Raw genomic sequence first — 19,067 nt, 5'->3', positions numbered from 1 at the left:
GGCTTCCTGTGAAGCAGCGGGGCTGAGGGCACCTGGTTAATATCTAACTGCAATCTCACCTCCAGCCTGGCTCGCAGTTCCTGTGAGCCCGGTGAGGAGGCTGCACGGTGACGATGGGAGGGTCACTAGGCACAAACCAGACTCGTGTGCGGGGTTTGTGTGTGGGAGGAGCTGTGGTCTCTGTGGTCTTCAGTCCTTTCTTTCCAAGGGCGACCATTTCCCCTCCGAGGCTTTCAAAGATATGGGCATCAGGGTCTTTGAGACCTGTCCCTTCATCCTAACTCCTCTTGGGGCTAACAGTAAATCTTTTGGTTTCCAGAGCCTTCCATATGCTAAATTCATTCCTCAATTCCCAGTAACATTATGAACCCTTTGTCACCAAGACGATATTTCAAATAGACACAGAATTTTGTCGTTTGTTTTCAGATAGCAATGTATGGCTCTTTTTAAAAGGATTTATTTTGTTTTCCTTAACATTTCACATGTGAGGAAGAAGAGAATAACCACCTGACACTCTGCTGTAAAAAAACCCAAACCTTTGTGCCTCTTTTATCTCCTCTAGGCACAGATGCCTTCTCAAAATGTCCTTTACAGGGTGATGTGACCTCAGCCCACCCTGTATCTTTTCCAGGCCGTGTGTTATGGAACTTTCTGGGGCTACCCTAAGATGCTGGAAGCTGCCAATCTCATGGAGGGCCTAGTGGATATCAGCCCTTGGGTCAGTCTTCGCAGAGGACAGCCTGAGGTGTTGGGGTGGGGCCTCCCAAAGGACCAGGTGGATGCTCTGGGGTGGGAGGAATCTTCTGGTATATCATTCCTGTAAAAAGCTAACCCCTGAACTGGGCGCAGTGGCTCACGCCTGTAATCCCAGCACTTTGGGAAGCCAAGGAGGGCAGATCACCTGAGGTCAGGAGTTCAAGACCACCCTGGCCAACATGGTGAAACCCCATCTCTACTGAAAATATAAAAATTAGCCAGGCATGGTGGCAGGTGCCTGTAATCCCAGCTACATGGGAGGCTGAGGCAGGAGAATCACTCGAACCCGGGAGGTGGAGGTTGCAGTGAGCCGAAATCACGCCATTGCACTCCAGCCTGGGAGACAAGAGGGAAACTCTGTCTCAAAAAAAAAAAAAACCTAACCTCTGGGACATTGACATTTTTTTCCCCAAGCCTAGTTTCCATTCCTTGGTGACACATGGCTTATCAGCAAATTGGATGGTGTTATTCAGGGGACAAGACAAATGATTTCTGCCTTCTGGACTCTCTCCGAGTGTGAAGCTAGAAAACTGTATCTAAAAACTGGAAAACCCACCCAATGAAGTTTTGCAAGAGCCTGAAAAAGACATAAGGCAGTGTCTCCTAGGAATGTGGTTGCTGAGCACTTCAATGAGCACCGTGGGGCTGGCGGATGTGCCAGGTGATAGAACGACCTGACCTGACAGTTGAGTGAGACTTGTCTGTGTTCCAGTCAGTTCCGCCCCATCCTGGGTTAGTTACCCTGAAAGGATTTGTTCAGTTATTTCAAATTTAATTTTTTATTAACTGTAAAGCATATCCTATCATTAGAGATTGATAGAGAAGATAAAGTGTTTCTAAAGAGGTCAGAAAGAGTTGGAATTCAGAAAACAAATTATATATATGTAGTTTTCTATTCCTTTTTTTTTTTATTTTTTATTTTTTATGAGATAGGGTCTCCCTCTGTCACTCAGGCTGGAGTGTAGTGGTACCATCATGGCTCACTGCAGCTTAGGCAGCCTAGACTGCCTGGGCTCAGCCTCCAGAGTACCTGGGAGTATGCCCACCATGCCCTGCTAATTTTTGAGTATTTTGTAGTGATGGGGTTTCCTCATGTTGCCAGGCTGGTCTTGAAGTCCCGGGCTCAAACGATCCTCCTGCCTTGGCCTCCCAAAGTGCTGGGATTACAGGCATGAGCCACTGGACCCAGGCCCTATTCCACTTTTTAAAAACTTTTTTTCTTTTCTTTTTTGAGATGGAGTTTCACTTTATTGCCCAGGCTGGAGTGCAATGGTACTATCTTGGTTCACTGCAACCTCTGCCTCCCAGGTTCAAGCAATTCTCCTTCCTCAGCCTCCCGAATAGCTGGGATTACAGGAACGTGCCACCATGCCTGGCTAATTTTGTATTTTTAAGTAGAGACAGGGTTTCACCATGTTGGCCAGGCTGGTCTTGAACTCCTGACCTCAGGTGATCCTCCCGCCTCGGCCTCTGAAAGTTCTGGGATTACAGGTGTGAGCCACCACACCCAGCCTTTTTCTTTTTTTTTTTGAGGCAGGGTCTCCCTCTATCACCCAGGAGTGCTGTGGTACGATCTCAGCTCACTGTAACCTCTGCCTCCAGGGCTCAAGCGATCCTCCCACCTCAGCCTCCCAAGTAGCTGGGACTACAGGCGTGCACCACCACACCTGGCTAATTTTTGTATTTTTGGTAGAGATGGGGTTTCACCATGTCGCCCAGGCTGGAGCATTTTTAAAAAACTTTTATTTACTTTTATTACCCCAGAGACCATGTAATAGGTTTCTCAGGTCTTTTATTGGATGATTTCAAATGGAATTTCAGGGCTTAGCAGTGTAAATACTACCAAGGGAAAAATTTGGGAAAACTCTTCCATTTTGACTGCAGAAAAATGAATATATTTTCACAAGAATGTGTGGTAGGTATTTGATTGAATTATAAAGCTTTACCGAAACTTTAGTTTCTCTTCTTTTTAGGCTGGAGAACTTGGGACAGTAGATAAGTCTGGTCTGTTCCTGTTATCTGGACTTGGCAGATTAATGCAACATTCTGTGGGACTTTGCAATAGCTAAAGAACTTAAATATCCTTTGTTTACTAAAGGCTTCATTATTATGGAAGTAGTAACTGATGTTTATTATCTGAGATGGATGGATACTTGTGCTTTTCTTGTTGAGCTATAAAATAGAAGTGACTTAGAATTTCCTTCCCTCCTGTAAACACTGAATTTGAGTGATTTTGATAGATTCATCACACATGGAGTTTTGTTTGTTTGTTTTATTTTTTAAATCCATGTAAGGCATGGAAGGGTAAGCAAACAGCCTTGACTGGGGTGGAGAGGCTTGAGGCCAAGTGACTCCAAGTGGAGGCCAATTTTGAGCCTGCAAAGGGAGGTCATTGTGGGCCCAGTTTAGTTGGTTCTTCCTGGGGAGCCTCCCCTGCAGGTGTCCCAGCCTAATCACTCAAGCAATGGGAGGAGCTTTTTTAAAAATTTATTTTAATTTTTATTTATTTATTTATTTATTTATTTGAGATAGAGTCTCACTCTGTTGCCCAGGCTGGAGTGAAATGCTGTGATCTCAGCTCACTGCAACCTCTGCCTTCCGGGTCAAGCGATTCTCCTGCCTCAGCCTCTTCAGTAGCTGGGATTACAGGCGCGTGCCACCATGCCCAGCTAATTTTTGTATTTTTAGTAGTGATGGGTTTTCACCATGTTTGTCAGGCTGGTCTCAACTCCTGACCTTGTGATCCACTGGCCTTGGCCTCCCAAAGTGCTGGTATTACAGGCGTGAGCCACCGTGCCTGGCCTGGGAGGAGCCTTTTTTTTTTTTTTTTTTTTTTTTTTGAGATGGAGTTTCACTCTTGTTGCCCAGGCTGGAGTGCAACTGCAACGGCATGATCTTGGCTCACCACAGCCTCCGCCTCCCAGTTTCAAGTGATTCTCCTGCCTCAGCCTCCTGAGTAGCTGGGATTATAGGCATGCGCCACCATGCCCAGCTAATTTTATATTTTTAGTAGAGATGGGGTTTCTCCACGTTAGTCAGGCTGGTCTTGAACTCCCGACCTCAGGTGATCCGCCCGCCTTGGCCTCCCAAAGTGCTGGGATTACAGGCGTGAGCCACTGCGCCCAGCCAAAGAGCCTTTTATACTAAGAGAAGCTACAGAGCACTGGAAATCTGGGGATCCACAGGCAGAGGCAGTTGGGGTGATGCCATGTCTGAGGTTGTGTTTGTTATTGTAGGGCTGTCACTAGACAGTCTTCAGGTAAGATAAATCTGGATTTAGCTAAGAAATGAGTTTATTCTAGGCCAGGCACGGTGGCTCACGCCTGTAATCCCACCACTTTGGGAGGTCGAGGCAGGTGGATCGCGAGGTCAGGAGATCGTGACCATCCTGGCTAACATGGTGAAACCCCGTCTCTACTAAAAATACAAAAAATTAGCCGGGCATGCTGGCGGGCGCTACTCAGGAGGCTGAGGCAGGAGAATGGCGTGAACTGGGGAGGTGGAGCTTGCAGTGAGCCGATATCGCACCACTGCACTCCAGCCTGGGTGACAGAGCGAGACTCCGTCTCAAAAAAAAAAAAAAAAAAGGAAATGAGTTTATTCTAAAAGAGCGCTACATAAGGGAGAAGAGCACTAAGTATAAGATCTGAAAGCATCTTAAAGCTTAGGTGGAAAGTTGCTTTCAAGGTGAAGAGCAACCAACATTACAAAGGAAATGAGAGGGAGAGGGCAGGATGGAAGGTGAAAATCAGATTCTAGATCACAGAGTGTTTTACCCTGACTTAAGCCTGTTCATGGGATGAGTCATGAAGGAGGGGTTGTGTTTTGGCTTAGGCTGAGGGTGTGTCGAAAATCAGTGGCCTAGAAGAAAGAGAGAAACTTAAGTAGTTTCCTTTCTTTTCTGTTCTTTGTTTTGTTTTGTTTTTTTGAGACACAATTTCACTCTTGCTCAGGCTGGAGTGCAGTGGGGCCATCACAGCTCACTGCAGCCTTGACCTCCCCAGGCTGAGGGGATTATCCCATCTCAGCCTTCAGGGTAGCTGAGACTACAGGTATACACCCCCATGCCCAGCTAATTTTTTTGTATTTTTTGTAGAGACAGGGTTTCAACATGTTGCCCAGGCTGGTCTTGAACTCCTGGGCTCAAGCGATCCACCCACTTCAGCCTCCCAAAGTGCTGGAATTAGAGACGTGAGCCATCAGGCCTGGCCGCAAGTTTCCTTTGAAAGCATTTTGTTCAGAGTAATCAGTAGAGGCAAAACTGTTCAGCTAGTTATTCATAAGACAAAGAATGGGAATTTGGAGGGCCTTGTTATAGGTTAAAAAGGCGGGAGCCAGAATTGATGTCAGTGGAGGATGTTTCTTTGTACTGGGCTACTTGTCCAGAACAGAGAACTGGGCATGGTGGTGGGGGTCAGGTGATTTCTTATATATTTATATATATATATACACACACATACACACACACACACATATATATATATATATATATATATATTTTTTTTTTTTTTTTTTTTTTTTTGAGACGGAGTCTCACTCTTTGTCCCAGGCTGGAGTACAATGGTGCGATCTTGGCTCACTGCAACCTCCGCCTCCCTGCAACCTCCGCCTCCTAGGTTCAAGCTTTTCTCCTGCCTCAGCCTCCTGAGTAGCTGGGATTACAGGCGCGTGCAACTATGCCTGGCTAATTTTTCTATTTTTAGTAGAGATGGGGTTTCATCATGTTGGCCAGGCTGGTCTCAAACTTCTGACCTCATGATCTGCCTACCTCAGCCTCCCAAAGTGCTGGGATTATAGGTGTGAACCACTGTGCCTGGCCTCTTAAATCATGTTTCTTACCAGGATTACAGGGCTTTCGTAAAATTGAACGTTATCAGCTGCTTGGTTTTGTATTCAGTGAGTTGGTTTAATCAGAGTGAAATTGCACAAATTAAAATGTCTTGGAGGGCTGACATATGTCTTCCATTTAGCTATTCTCGACATATACTTTATAACAAACTGATAACCTTAAGCAGCTTGTTTAACTGAGTTCTTCAACTTGTTGTAGCAAATTATTAAATCTGATAGTAGAGTTGTTGGTTTTATACACATTTGGTTAAAAGGGTGGTCTCTAGGGCTTGCATTTGGCATCTGCAGTAGGGTCCCTGTTGTGGAACTGAGCCCTCAATTTGTGGGGTCTGTGGAAATGTTAGGTGGTGTCAGCATTGAATTATTGAACACCAGTTTTTCTTGGAGAATTGGCTCGTGTTCAGCAAATGCTGCATATTTGCTGTCAGAAGTAATGTTAGATAAAAGACACCATGGGTCAGAACCATAACTCTGAATTTGTCATTGTTATTCATTATAGGTTCAGTATGTATTCACCCATAAGCATAGTTTTGCCTCTTCAGTTGCCAGTTAGTTAATACTACCGTTAACATACCATCCATATAATGCTGAAAAGGCATTCCTATTACAGGGTATCTACCCAAAGGAGTGGAAATCATTACATCAAAAAGTTCCCTGCACTCATGTGTTTATTGCAGACTATTCACAATAGGAAACATACACAATTAGCCTAAGTGTCCATCAACAGAAGATTGAATAATGAAAATGTGGTATATTCACACAGTGGAATACTATTCAGACATTAAAAAGAATGAAATTGTGTCTTTTGCAACAATATGGATGGAATGGGAGGCCATGATCTTAAGTGAAACAACTCAGACACAGAAAGACAAATACTGCCTGTTCTCATTTATAAGTGGGAGTTAAAGAATGTGTATAGGGCCAGGCGCAGTGGCTCACACTTGTAATCCCAGCACTTTGGGAGGCCGAGGCAGGTGGATCACGAGGTCAGGAGATCGAGACCATCCTGGCTAATGCGGTGAAACCCCATCTCTACTAAAAATATAAAAAATTAGCCAGGCGTGGTGGCGGGTGCCTGTAGTCCCAGCTACTCAGGAGGCTGAGGCAGGAGAATCCCTTGAACAACCCAGGAGGTAGAGGCTGCAGTGAGCTGAGATCACGTCACTGCACTCCAGCCTGGGTGACAGAGCGAGATTCTGTCTCAAAAAAAAAAAAAGAATGTGTATATATGTGGACAGTGAAGACTCATGGGGATGAAGGAGGTTATTTGGTGGATAATGGGGGTTGCTCCAGGGATGAATGCACTGAAAGGCCTGACTTTACAAGGCAATATATCAATGTAGTAAAATTGCACTTGTACTCCATGAATATATATATATAATTTATACATATATGTGTATATATATATTATACATATGTGTGTGTGGGTGTGTGGGTGTATGTATATATATATAAAAGGAATGCACATTTTAGGGTATTACCCAAGACTACTGAATTAGTAATTCTTGGAATGGGGCCCAGTGATTTTTTTTTTTTTTTTTTTGAGACAGAGTCTTACTCTATTGCCCAGGCTGGAGTGCAGTGGCGCGATCTTGGCTCCCTGCAACCTCTGCCTCAGCCTCCCGAGTAGCTGGGACTACAGGTGTGCACCACCACGCCTGGCTAATTTTTGTATTTTTAGTAGAGACAGGGTTTCACCATGTTGGCCAGGCTGGTCTTGAACTCCTGACCTCAAGAGATCCACCTGCCTCAGCCTCCCAAAGTGCTGGGATTACAGATGTGAGCCACTGCAACCAGCCCCAATGATCTGTTTTCTTTTTTTTCTTTTTTTTTTTTTTTGAGACCAAGTCTCGGTCTTTTGCCCAGGCTGGAGTGCAGTGGCACGATCTCAGCTCACTGCAACCTCTGCCTCCCGGGTTCAAGCAATTCTCTGCCTCAGCCTCCCGAGCAGCTGGGATTACAGGCGCCTGCCACCACGCCCGGCTAATTTTTGTATTTTTAGTAGAGACGGGGTTTCACCATCTTGCCCATGCTGGTCTCGAACTCCTGACTTCATGATCCACCTGCCTCGGTCTCCCAAAGTGCTGGGATTACAGGCGTGAGCCACCGTGCCCGGCCTCCAATGATCTGTTTTTTAACAAGCCCTTCAGATGATTCTCATGCATGAGAACTAGTTCATCAGAGCAACCTGTTAAAATATAATGCAAAAAGATATAACTAAAATGTAAATATAATTAGTAACTAAATTGGAACACTAGAGAATATTGATTTGATTCAAAGACATCAAGAAAGGATGAACAGGGGGGAAAAACACAAAAATTGTGCTGAAAAGGTTTTTGTTTTCTTTATTTGTCTCAATCTGTTTGACACATGCTAAAATCTGAGGCTATGGGTCATGCAGTTTACTCACACATTGCAGTGCTCATAGGACTTGACTTTTTTTTTTGAGATGGAGTCTCGCTCTGTCACCCAGGCTAGAGTGCAGTGGCGCGATCTCGGCTCACTGCAAGCTCTGACACCCGGGTTCACACCATTCTCCTGCCTCAGCCTCCTGAGTAGCTGGGACTACAGGCACCCGCCACCACGCCTGGCTAATTTTTTTGTATTTTTAGTAGAGACGGGGTTTCATTGTGTTCTCCAGGATGGTCTCGATCTCCTGACCTCATGATCCGCCTGCCTCGGCCTCCCAAAGTGTTAGGATTACAGGTGTGAGCCACTGCACCCGGCCAGGACTTGACTTTTAAGTTAATTTTTTGATGTTGTTGACAATGTTATTTTTGGTTTTGTCTCTACGTGCTAAACAGTTCATGAATTTTTCAACACATGGGGGAACATTGCTGGGTTATAGATTATAGACAAACTTCAGTTTACTAGGAAACCGTAATAGCATGTGTGGATTAACCGTCTGACCAGGCCGGGTGCTGTGGCTCACGCCTGTTATCCCAGCACTTTGGGAAGCGTTGGTGGGTGGATCACCTGAGGTCAGGAGTTTGAGATTAGCCTGGCCAACATGGTGAAACCCCATTTCTACTAAAAGCACAAAATGTTATCCGGACGTGGTGGCGGGTGCCTGTAATCCCTGCTACTCGGGAGGCTGAGCCAGGAGAATTGCTTGGACCCAGGAGGTGGAGGTTGCAGTGTGCCGAGGTCACGTCTTTGCACTCCAGCCTGGGCAACAAGAGTGAAAATTTGTCTCAAAAAACAAACAAACAAACTATGTATGCATGTCTGTTTATACATTTTTTTTCAGGCTTAATTTACTTTATTTTTCTTGTACGAAAGCCCTATGTTGTAGCCACAGCTGGAGCCTGGGTCCTCTGCACAGAGACTCTGGTGTGGGTCTTAACAAGGTGGTCAGTGAATTCCTGATAGGGAGACTTGGTGAATACAGTCTCCTTTCAGAGGTCAGGGGTCAGGTAGCTGTAGGTCTTAGAGATGGCATCAAAGGTGGCCTTGGCGAAGTTGCCCAGGGTGGCAGTGCAGCCCTGGGCTGAGGTGTATCAGTCACCGATACCAGCCATCATGAGCAGCTTCTTGGGCACAGGCGCTGAGACGATGCCAGTGTCCCTGGGTGCGGGGATGAGGCGCACCAGCACAGAGCCGCAGCGGCCTGTCACCTTGCAAGGGACGGTGTGGGGCTTGCCGATCTTGTTCCCCGAGTAGCCTCTGTGCATGGGGACAGTGGAGAGCTTGGCCAGGATGATGGCCCCGCGGATGGCAGTGGCTGCCTCCTTGGAGCACTTGACTCCCAGACGGACATGGCCATTGTAGTCCCCGATGGCAACAAACGCCTTGAACCTGGTGCGCTGGCCAGCACTTGTCTGCTTCTGCACTGGTGTAATCAAAACGTCGTCCTTGAGAGAGGCCGCCAGGAACAAGTCAATGATCTCAGATTCCTTGATGGGCAGGGAGAAAGATAGATTTCCTCCAGGGACTAGATCTTCATGTCCTTGACCAGGCAGCCCAGCTTGGTAACGGGCATCCACTCCTTATCCTCGGCTTTGCCTCTCAGAGCTCCGCGGCCCCGGCCCCGGATGCCACTGCCGAAATCTCCGCAGAAGCCACCGTGGTTCCCCATCCCAGGGTCCCCAGGGCCTCTGGACCCCCGCGCTGCACCTGCATCATCAGTCATTTGGTGTTTTCTCTGAGAGGAAGCTATACCTTTTAATATTTATCTTTTAGTTATCTCCATGTGATTATGTATTATCTCCATATGATTATATATTGTGTTTTTACTGGATTAGCATTCATGTTGAACATATCTCCTTTGTGGGCTTTCATCTGTGAAATAATTCTCAGTCATTTAATTCATTTGCATAGTAAATGCAAATGTTTGCTTTGTTTCTCTCTTTTTGTTTTAGGCATACTTTATACACGAATCCTTTTTTACATGGAGGGATTGGTAATATTTCCTTTCAGATGGTGGTTTATCTTTTAAATTTATTCTATTTAGATGAACTCTTCCTAAATTTTTTATTTTTTTAGATAATGTCCAGCTCTGTCACCCAGGCTGGACTGCAGTGGCATAATCAGCTCACTGCAGCCTCAAACTCCTGGGCTCCCAAGTAGCTGGGACTATAGGCATGTGCCACCACGCTTGGCTAATTTTTTAATTTTGTGTAGCCAGAGGGTCTGCCATGTTGCCGGGCTGGTTTCAAATTCCTGGCCTCAAGAGTTCCTCTTGCCTTGGCCTCCCACAGTACTGGGATTATAGATGTGAGTCACTATGCCTGCCTCTTCTTAATGTAATTAGAGTTCAATTTACCAGACTTCTCCTTTGGAAGCTACTTTATTTTCTTATATAAGAAGACTCTTGTTAAATAAGAAAAACATTTTTCTGGCTGGGCACGGTGGCTTATGCCTGTAATCCCAGCACTTTGGGAGGCCAAGGAGGGCGGATCATGAGGCCAGGAGATCGTGACCATCCTGGCTAACACGGTGAAACCCCATCTCTACTAAAAATACAAAAAAATTAGCCGGGCCTGGTGGCGGGTGCCTGTAATCCTAGCTACTCGGCAGGCTGAGGCAGGAGAATGGCATGAACCCAGGAGGCGGAGCTTGCAGTGAGCCGAGATCACGCCACTGCACTCAAGCCTGGGCGACAGTGCGAGACTCTGTCTCAAAAAGAAAAAAAAAAATTTCTGTAATTTCTAAAAGTGTGCTGCTTTTGTCTTTCATAGGTGTTGTATATTCTAATTTTATCTTTAAGTCTGTCTCTTGAAACTGGCTATAAACTTTATCTCTGCTCTGGTGTATCTCCAGGGATTTGGTTGGGGATGGTTACATTGCGCCTTTCGTGGGATACTTTTGTTTACCAAAAATAAGGCCATTGAGGCAGATATAATTTAATAAAGTTTTATTATAAGCCAAATTTGAGGATCAACTTGAGAAGACACACCAACAAATTTGGATGTGTTCCAAAATCGATTACAAGTTGGATGCCTTTATGAGAAAGCTTAGGAGAAGCTGGAGGACTACTCATACCGGAATTGTCATTTTCCTTGAAGGGTACAATATAGACGTTACAATTATTGCCTATAGATGACAGCCGACAGGCTAAAATGTTCTAAGTGGAAGACAATCAGCAAAACATGATTCAGAAATAAATCAGTGTCTTTCTCGATGTTAGTAGATCACGTTAATCATATCAACAGTTTGAAGAACTCACAATAAGATGTGAGGGACTCATGAGAAGATCTTTTACTCACCGACAGAAAGTAAGCCATTTAATAAGAAGACTTCTCGCCAGGCGCGGTGTCTCATGCCTGTAATCCCAGCACTTTGGGAGGCCTAGGTGGGCAGATCACCTGAGGTCAGAAGTTCGAGACCAGCCTGACCAACATGGTGAAACCCCGTCTCTACTAAAAAATACAAAAATTAGCCGGGCATGGTGGCGGACACCTATAATCCCAGCTTCTCGGGAGGCTGAGGCAGGAGAATCGTTTGAACCTGGGAGGCGGAGGTTGCAGTGAGCCGAGATCGCGCTATTGCACTCCAGCCTGGGTGACAGAGCAAGACCCCATCTCAAAAAAAAAAAAAAAGAAGAAGAAGAAGACTTCTCCAAGTGGGTTGATTTGAAACCTGCCAAATGTGACCTGTAGGTTATCACTTCTTTATCTTGGCAGGGAGCTTAATGCCTATATGTGAGACCATGGACCTGATTCCTGTAGACTTCAAAGCCTAATGTGTGTAGAGAAAGAGTCTACCTCTCTTAGTCACTTAGGACTGCTATACCAGATTGCCATACACTGCATGCCTTAGACAACAAACATTCATTTCTCAAAGGTGTAGAGGCTGGAAGTCCAATATCAAGTAGATGAGGCCTCTGGTAAGGGCCTGCTACCTGGTTTGAAGATGGCAGTCTAACCCTTATGTCCTCACATGGTGTAGATATGTCTGTAATGTCTGTCTAGTTTTGGTATTAGGTCAATGTTGGCCTTATAAAATGGAATAGAAAGTGTTTCCTCTGCTTCTATTTTCTGGAAGAGATTGTAGAGAATTGGTATCATTTCTTCCATAAATGCTTGCCAGAATTCAGCAGTGAAATCGTTCTGACCTGTTGCTTATTTTTTCTGGGACATTTATTATTTATTAATATCTTCAGTGGATACAGGCCTATTCATATTACTTAGTTCTCTTTTTGTGAGTTTTGGTAGATAGTGTCTTTCAAGGAATTGGTCCATTCCATGTAATTTTATCAAATATGTGGGCACTTAGTTGTTCCTAATAGTCTTTTATGGTCATTTTACTGTCCACGGGAGTAGTCATGATGGCTCCTCTTTTTTGTGAGTTAACTTGGCTATGGGCTTATGAATTTTAATGATGTTTCCAAAGAACCATCTGTTGGTTTGTTGATGTTTTCTACTGATTTCTTCATTGCTATTTCATTAATATCTCTTCCCATCGTTACTTTCCTCTGTTTGATTTACATTAATCTTGTCATTTTTCTCTAGTTTCCTAAAATGGAAGGTTAGGGTGTTGATTTTAAACCTTTACTTTCTAGGAAATGCATTTAATTCTTTAAATTTCCCTCAAAGCACTGCCTTTACTCCATTCCAAAGATTTTGCTAGGATATGTTATTTTTCATCAACGTTGCAATATTTACATTTTGCTTGACAATTCTCCTTGAAGTTTGTGTAGTTGAGAAGTTTGTGGCTTCAATCTCCACTTTGTTGAGGTTTTTCAACTATGCTTCTGTTACTAATTTTTACATTACTTCTAATATGATTTGATCGCATACTTTAAAAAAATTTGTTCAAGTGTGTTTTATGGCTGAGAATGTTGTTCATCTTGGTGAATATTTCATGTAGGCTTGAGAAGAATATCTATGCTGTTGTTGAATGAATGATTCTATAAATATGTTTCAATTAAATCCAGTTGATTGATAGTGCTGTTGAGTTCAGCTGTATCATTAGTGATTTTCTGCAGAACTGATCTGTCAATTATTGATAGAGGTGAGTTGTTTTCCCTCAACTATAATCCTAGATTTGTGTATTTTGCCTTGTGGTTTTATACGTTTTTGCATTATGTATTTTGATGCTCTGTTTTATGGGCATAGATTATTATGTTGTGTAGGATTGACTTCTTGATCATTATGAAATCTCTCTATCCCTTGTAATTTTTAAAAAATCTAAAACCTGATTTGTCTGAATGTAATATAGGTCTTCCAAATTTCTTTTGATCAGGGCTAGAATGGCATATATTTCTTCATACTTGTATATTTAATGTATCTGTGTCTTTCTGTTTAAAATGCTTTTTTTAAAATATAGTTTGGGGCCTTGTTTTTTTTTTTTTTGGAGACGGAGTCTCGCTCTGTCACGCAGGCTGGAGTGCAGTGGCGCAGTCTCGGCTCACTGCAACCTCCGCCTCCTGGGTTCACGCCATTCTCCTGTCTCAGCCTCCCCAGTAGCTGGGACTACAGGCGCCCGCCACCACGCCCGGCTAATTTTTTGTATTTTTAGTAGAGACAGGGTTTCTCCGTGTTAGCCAGGATGGTCTCGATCTCCTGACCTTGTGATCCGCCCACCTCAGCCTCCCAAAGTGCTGGGATTACAGTGGTGAGCCACTGCGCCCGGCCTGGGGCCTTGTTTTTTATTTCATTCTGCCAGTCCCTTTCTTTTTTACTGGTGAATATAGATAACACACATTTAAGTGGCAGTTGGCATAATTGGATTCAGATAAATATGTATATTATCATTTTCTATTTGTTGTTCTTCTCTGTTTTTTTAACTTCTCTTTTTCTTCCCTTTTTCCTTTTAGCTGAGCATTCTATATGATTTTATTTTCTATATTATATATCTATATAGTCTACTTTTTCTTAGATTCTATTAGTGAGTTCCCCAGAGTTTGTGGTATAGCATTCACAACTAATGGGCCTTCAACTTCAAATAATACTATACTGGCTTCAGGAATAGTGCTGGTATAATAGACAGTTCCGAAGTGTGATAGACTGTTCTTCCTCCCATCACATATCACATTACTTTCATTCATTAGTTCAACTGGGAGCTATAAACTACTGAATACATCGTTGATATTATTATTTTTTCTTTTGAGACAGAATCTCGCTCTGTTGCCCAGGCTGGAGTGCAATGGCATGATCTCGGCTCACTGCAACCTCCACCTCCTGGGTTCAAGCGATTCTCCTGCCTCAGCCTCCCTAGTAGCTAGGATTACAGGTGCGCACCACCACGGCCAGCTAATTTGATATTATTATTTTGAACAAACCTATATCTATTAGATCAGATAGGTATAAGAATAGTAAAGAATTTTTTGTGCCTTCATTTAATTGTTTCCTAACAGTCTTCATATATATGTGTGTGTATACACACACACACACACACACACACACACACACTGAATTTCTAACCCATATCATTTTTTTCTCTCTGATGAACTTCTTTTAACATTACTGGCAAGGCAGGTATACCAGTCACACATTCTTTCCATTTAATTCCCCTTCTTTTTTTTTTTTTTTTTTTCCCTCAGACCAGATAATTTCAATTGTTTTACCTTCATTTTAGTTTTTTTTTCCACTGGTTGCTCACATCTGTTGAATACCTTTAGTGATGTTTTCATATAAGTTGTTGTATCTTGCAGCTGCAGAAATTCTATATGGCTCAATTTTTAACATATTTTGGTATTATTTTATCCCTACATCAATTTTCTGGTTTTCTCTTAGTTCTTTGTTTATTATTGTCTTTACCTAGTTAAATATGTTTAAGACAGTTGCTTTACAGTTTTTATTCAGTAAATCCAGTGTCTGAGGTTTCTCAGAGATGATTTATCTCAAATTGTTTCCATTAATGAGTCATATTTTCATGTTTCTCTGTTTTATTTATTTCTCTTGGGTTTTTTTGGGGGTGGGTATTGAAAAGGAGACATTTGAATGTTGTAATTGGGTAACTCTGGAAATCAGATTTTTGCCCCTTGTTTGGTATTCTTGCTTGAAGGCTGAAATTATTCATTTCTTTTTCTTTTTTTAAATAGAGACAGAGTCTCACTATATTGCCCAGGCTGGTCTCGAACTCCTGGCCTCAAGTGATCCTCCTGCCTCAGCCTCCCAAAGTTCTGGTATTACAGGCTTGAGCACCTGGCCTATTCATTTGTTTAGTAACATTTCCAAATTAGTTTGCAGAGACTATTTCCTACTGGGTATAGACACTGAAGTCTCTGTTCTTTAGCTTGTGTTCATGCAGTGTTCTGACAGCGATTTCCTGACTTTAGCTTGTGTTCATCCAGCGTTCTGACAGAGATTTCCTGAATATTAGAAGCTAAAAGTAAAAAAGAAGATGAAACAAACAAAAACCTGGCCTCCTCCAGTCTTCATGGATGGCTCTCTGCTGGGGAATTCTTTGAGCACTTAGCCACAGTATTTACTACTTTAGCCTTCTCTTTCTGTTTAAATCTGGATGTTAGCCAGAGCTGAAAAAGAGGATCCTCACCCGTCTTTTATGAAAATATATTGTTTCCTGTGCCTGCTTGGGGCTTTCTCCATTCCCCAGTATATCTGGGTGCTTTCGAATATGCTTATTTGTAAAGAAAAATTATACTCTAGCCTTTTCTCCTAGGACTTAGATGGTCTAATATATATCTTTTTTTTTTTTTCCTTGAAATAATGTCACTCTTTCACTCAGACTTGAGTGCAGTGGCACAATCGTGGCTCACTGCAGCCTCAACCTCCCAGGCTCAAGCAATCCTCCTACTTTCCTGAGTAGCTGGGACTACAGGCATGCGCCACCATGCCCACCTAATTTTGTTTATTTTTTGTAGAGATGAGGTCTCTCTACGTTGCCCAGGCTGGTCTTGAACTCCTTGCCTTTAAGCAATCTGACCCCCTTGGTGCTGAGACCAGCTCAGTCGTGGAGACCCTAACCCAGCGGCACTAGAGGAATTAAAGACACACACACACAGAAATTTAGAGTGTGAAGTGGGAAATCAGGGGGCTGACAGCCTTCAGAGCTGAGAGCTACGAACAGTTTTACCCACATATTTATTGACAGTAAGCCAGTGATAAGCGTTGTTTCTATAGATTATAGATTAACTAAAAGCCTTACTTACGAGAAACAAAGGGATGGGCTCTGGCTAGTTATCTGCAGCAGGAACATGTCCTTAAGGCACAGATGGCCCATGCTATTGTTTGTGGTTCAGGAACGCCTTAAGCAGTTTTCCACCCTGGGTGGGCCAGGTGTTCCTTGCCCTCATTCAGGTAAACCAACAACCTTCAGCATGTGCGTCATGGCCATCACGAGAATGTCACAGTGCTGCAGAGATTTTGCTTATGGCCAGATTTGGGGGCCTGTTTCCAACACCTTGGCCTCCCAAAGTACTGGGATTACAGGTGTGAGCCACCACACCTGGCCTTCTAATGTATGTCTTAGTCATCTTGTGTTGTCCTAGGTGGTTGCAAACTTTCTGTGTATTTTGCAACATTTTAAAGTAGTTCCTGCCCAGTTTGACTCTGATTGGATTCCATTGTAGATGAAATAGAAAAGAGAGCCTTGTTTCAGACCTTCGGTTAGTCCTGGCAATAATTTGGAAACAAAATGTGATCTGTACTCTCTGTAGTGATCAGAGTTCTACACTGGGAACTCTGCTGTCTTCAAGACTGGCAATGGGATGGGCAGAGATGGGGCCAAAGAAAAAACAATACAAGGCTTTTCTACGATTTTTCACTTTCCTGTTTATATATCTTTTTCTCTCTGTTAATAGTATGGAATGTGAAAAATTACAGTTTTAAATCTGTTTGTTTTTGTAAAGCTGTCTACTTGATGAGAAGGTTTTTTTTAAAGCATCTTTAGATATTTATGACTTCTATAAAAATTGGTTTATGTAACGGTATTGATTATTAAATGTCTGCTGTTGAGATTTATGGAATATAATCGATATTCATGAAAGCTGACACTGAATTCTGTCTAAGAACCTTTGCAGTCTGTCCCCTTCTTTTCTTTCTCCTTTGACATTACCCAATAAAAAGTTACAATTTTTTCTATTTAGTTGGTAAAATCTCTTTTATTAGTCTTGTCATACTTAACTACATTTGATCTACAGGGAACCAGTCACCAGCTTCCAAATATTCTCTTTGTGTAACCACATAGGATAGGCTAAATCCCCCAAGTAAGAAATTGAAAAAACAACAACAACAACAAAAAACATATGAAATATCATCTACCAGAGTTGCTCATTAGGGACCCCCTGCCTAGAGTGTTTCTTTGTGTCTGTCTTAGTCTATAAGACTGTTTTTTTGTTACTTATAACAGGATACCAGAACTGGGGTAATCTATAAGAAATGATATTTATTTTTTGCAGTTCTGGAAGCTGGGAAGATCAAGTAAGGTCAAAGTGGGCATCTGGTGGGAACCTTCTTGCTGATGGGGACTCTGTAGAGTCCCTGGGTGGCACAGGGCATTACGTGATGAGGCGGCTGAGTGTCTAGCTGAAGTATCTTCCTCTTCTCATAAGGACACCAGAACCTCATCTGTGATAACCCGTTTATTAATTAAGCCATTCATACATGAGTGGATTAATCCATCCTTGTGTTCCAAACCCTCCAGACCCACTCACCTCTTAAACCACTACCTTTCATTACTTCCACATTGGAGATTCAGTTTCAGCATGCATTTTGGAGGGGAAGACATTCAAACCTAGCAGTGGCCGATTGGGTACGCTTCCTCTGCTGAGGATGTAATACAATTCCAAACTGTCAGAGGGAAGTTAGGAGTTAAGCAAATACCATAATTTTTACACAAACAGTTTAGGCACACTCCACCCCTGTTATTAGTTATGCTCACGGGACCCTCCCCTAAATACATTGTCTAGACACCACGAAAGGTTCAACATTGTGAACAAGCAGTTGTAAGGATATGCTGTCTCAGGCCTGCTAATTGTAACTCTCTTTTGCATAGTAGGTGGTAGGACTTTGTCATGAGAAGGACTACAGATCCACTGTAGAAACAGACATTAGGAGTAATCCAGGCAATAAGATTCACTTGCATAATTCACCAATAAGAGATATGTTCCTACTCAACTGTTATTTTAACAAGCCCAATTCTAGCATCAGACAGTGAGTGTAGACACAGAATAAGAGTGGATTTACCATGTCATTGAATAAATGCTTGGAAACCACAGCATCATGGGAAGTTTATGAAGGTGAGTATAGGTTCTCAGTACTGTGAGTTTCAACCTTCCTTTTCTGGACATATGGGATGTTTCAGGACTCAGTGGCCTTTGAGGATGTGGCTGTGAACTTCACCCATGAGGAGTGGGCTTTGCTGGGTCCATCACAGAAGAATCTCTACAGAGATGTGATGCGAGAAACCATTAGGAACCTGAACTTTATAGGTATGGATGACATCATGTCTTCATTTAGTCAATTAGAGACATTGGTTTTGTGGTCATCAGTGCTGTTCAGTGATTTGAAATATGGAAAAGGGATATGGTTCACTCTTGAACAACACAGGGTGAAGTGCCAGGCCCCAACCAGTTGTATGTCTTCATATAATCTTTTGTCTGCCACAGCTTAACCTACTTTTGACCGGCAGCCTTATCAGTCATATAAACGAGTGACGAGCACATATATGTCATATGTATTGCATACTGTATTCTCAGAATAAAGTAAGTTAGAGAAAGTAAATTTTTTTTCTTTTTTTTTTTTGAGATGGAGTTTCGCTCTGTTGCCCAGGCTGGAGTGCAGTGGCGCCATCTTGGCTCACTGCAAGCTCCGCCTCCCGGGTTCACACCATTCTCCTGCCTCAGCCTCCTGAGTAACTGGGACTACAGGCGCCCGCCGCCATGCCTGGCTAATTTTTTGTATTTTTAGTAGAGACGGGGTTTCAGCATGTTAGCCAGGATGGTCTCGATCTCCTGACCTTGTGATCCGCCTCCCTTGGCCTCCCAAACTGCTGGAATTACAGGCATGAGCTACCACGCCTGGCCTAGAGAAATTAAATATTAATAAGAAAATCTT

General features: G+C 43.1%; 1 protein-coding gene and 1 pseudogene across 5 annotated transcripts in view; one reads left to right on the top strand and one right to left on the bottom strand.

Moving 5' to 3' along the window:
• LOC100437248 (zinc finger protein 44) overlaps positions 1 to 19,067 on the top strand; it is a 64,978-nt gene that overhangs the window by 2,101 nt on the left and 43,810 nt on the right. For 2 of the 5 annotated variants that reach the window (XM_054539794.2, XM_024237682.3), the window contains exon 2: positions 18,316 to 18,442. The exons of 2 other annotated variants lie outside the window; for them this stretch is intronic. In XM_054539794.2, coding sequence (XP_054395769.2) covers positions 18,316 to 18,442 — 127 coding nt within the window. Of the gene's footprint in view, positions 1 to 631; positions 776 to 18,315; positions 18,443 to 19,067 lie in introns of all 5 variants that reach the window. One more of the 5 variants, XM_063719976.1, reaches the window with a different exon arrangement.
• LOC100436875 (small ribosomal subunit protein uS5-like) lies at positions 8,889 to 10,719 on the bottom strand (annotated as a pseudogene).

Source organism: Pongo abelii, chromosome 20, assembly GCF_028885655.2.
Source record: "Pongo abelii isolate AG06213 chromosome 20, NHGRI_mPonAbe1-v2.0_pri, whole genome shotgun sequence".
NCBI lineage: Eukaryota > Metazoa > Chordata > Mammalia > Primates > Hominidae > Pongo > Pongo abelii.
This window is presented reverse-complemented; position numbering and strand designations above follow the sequence as displayed.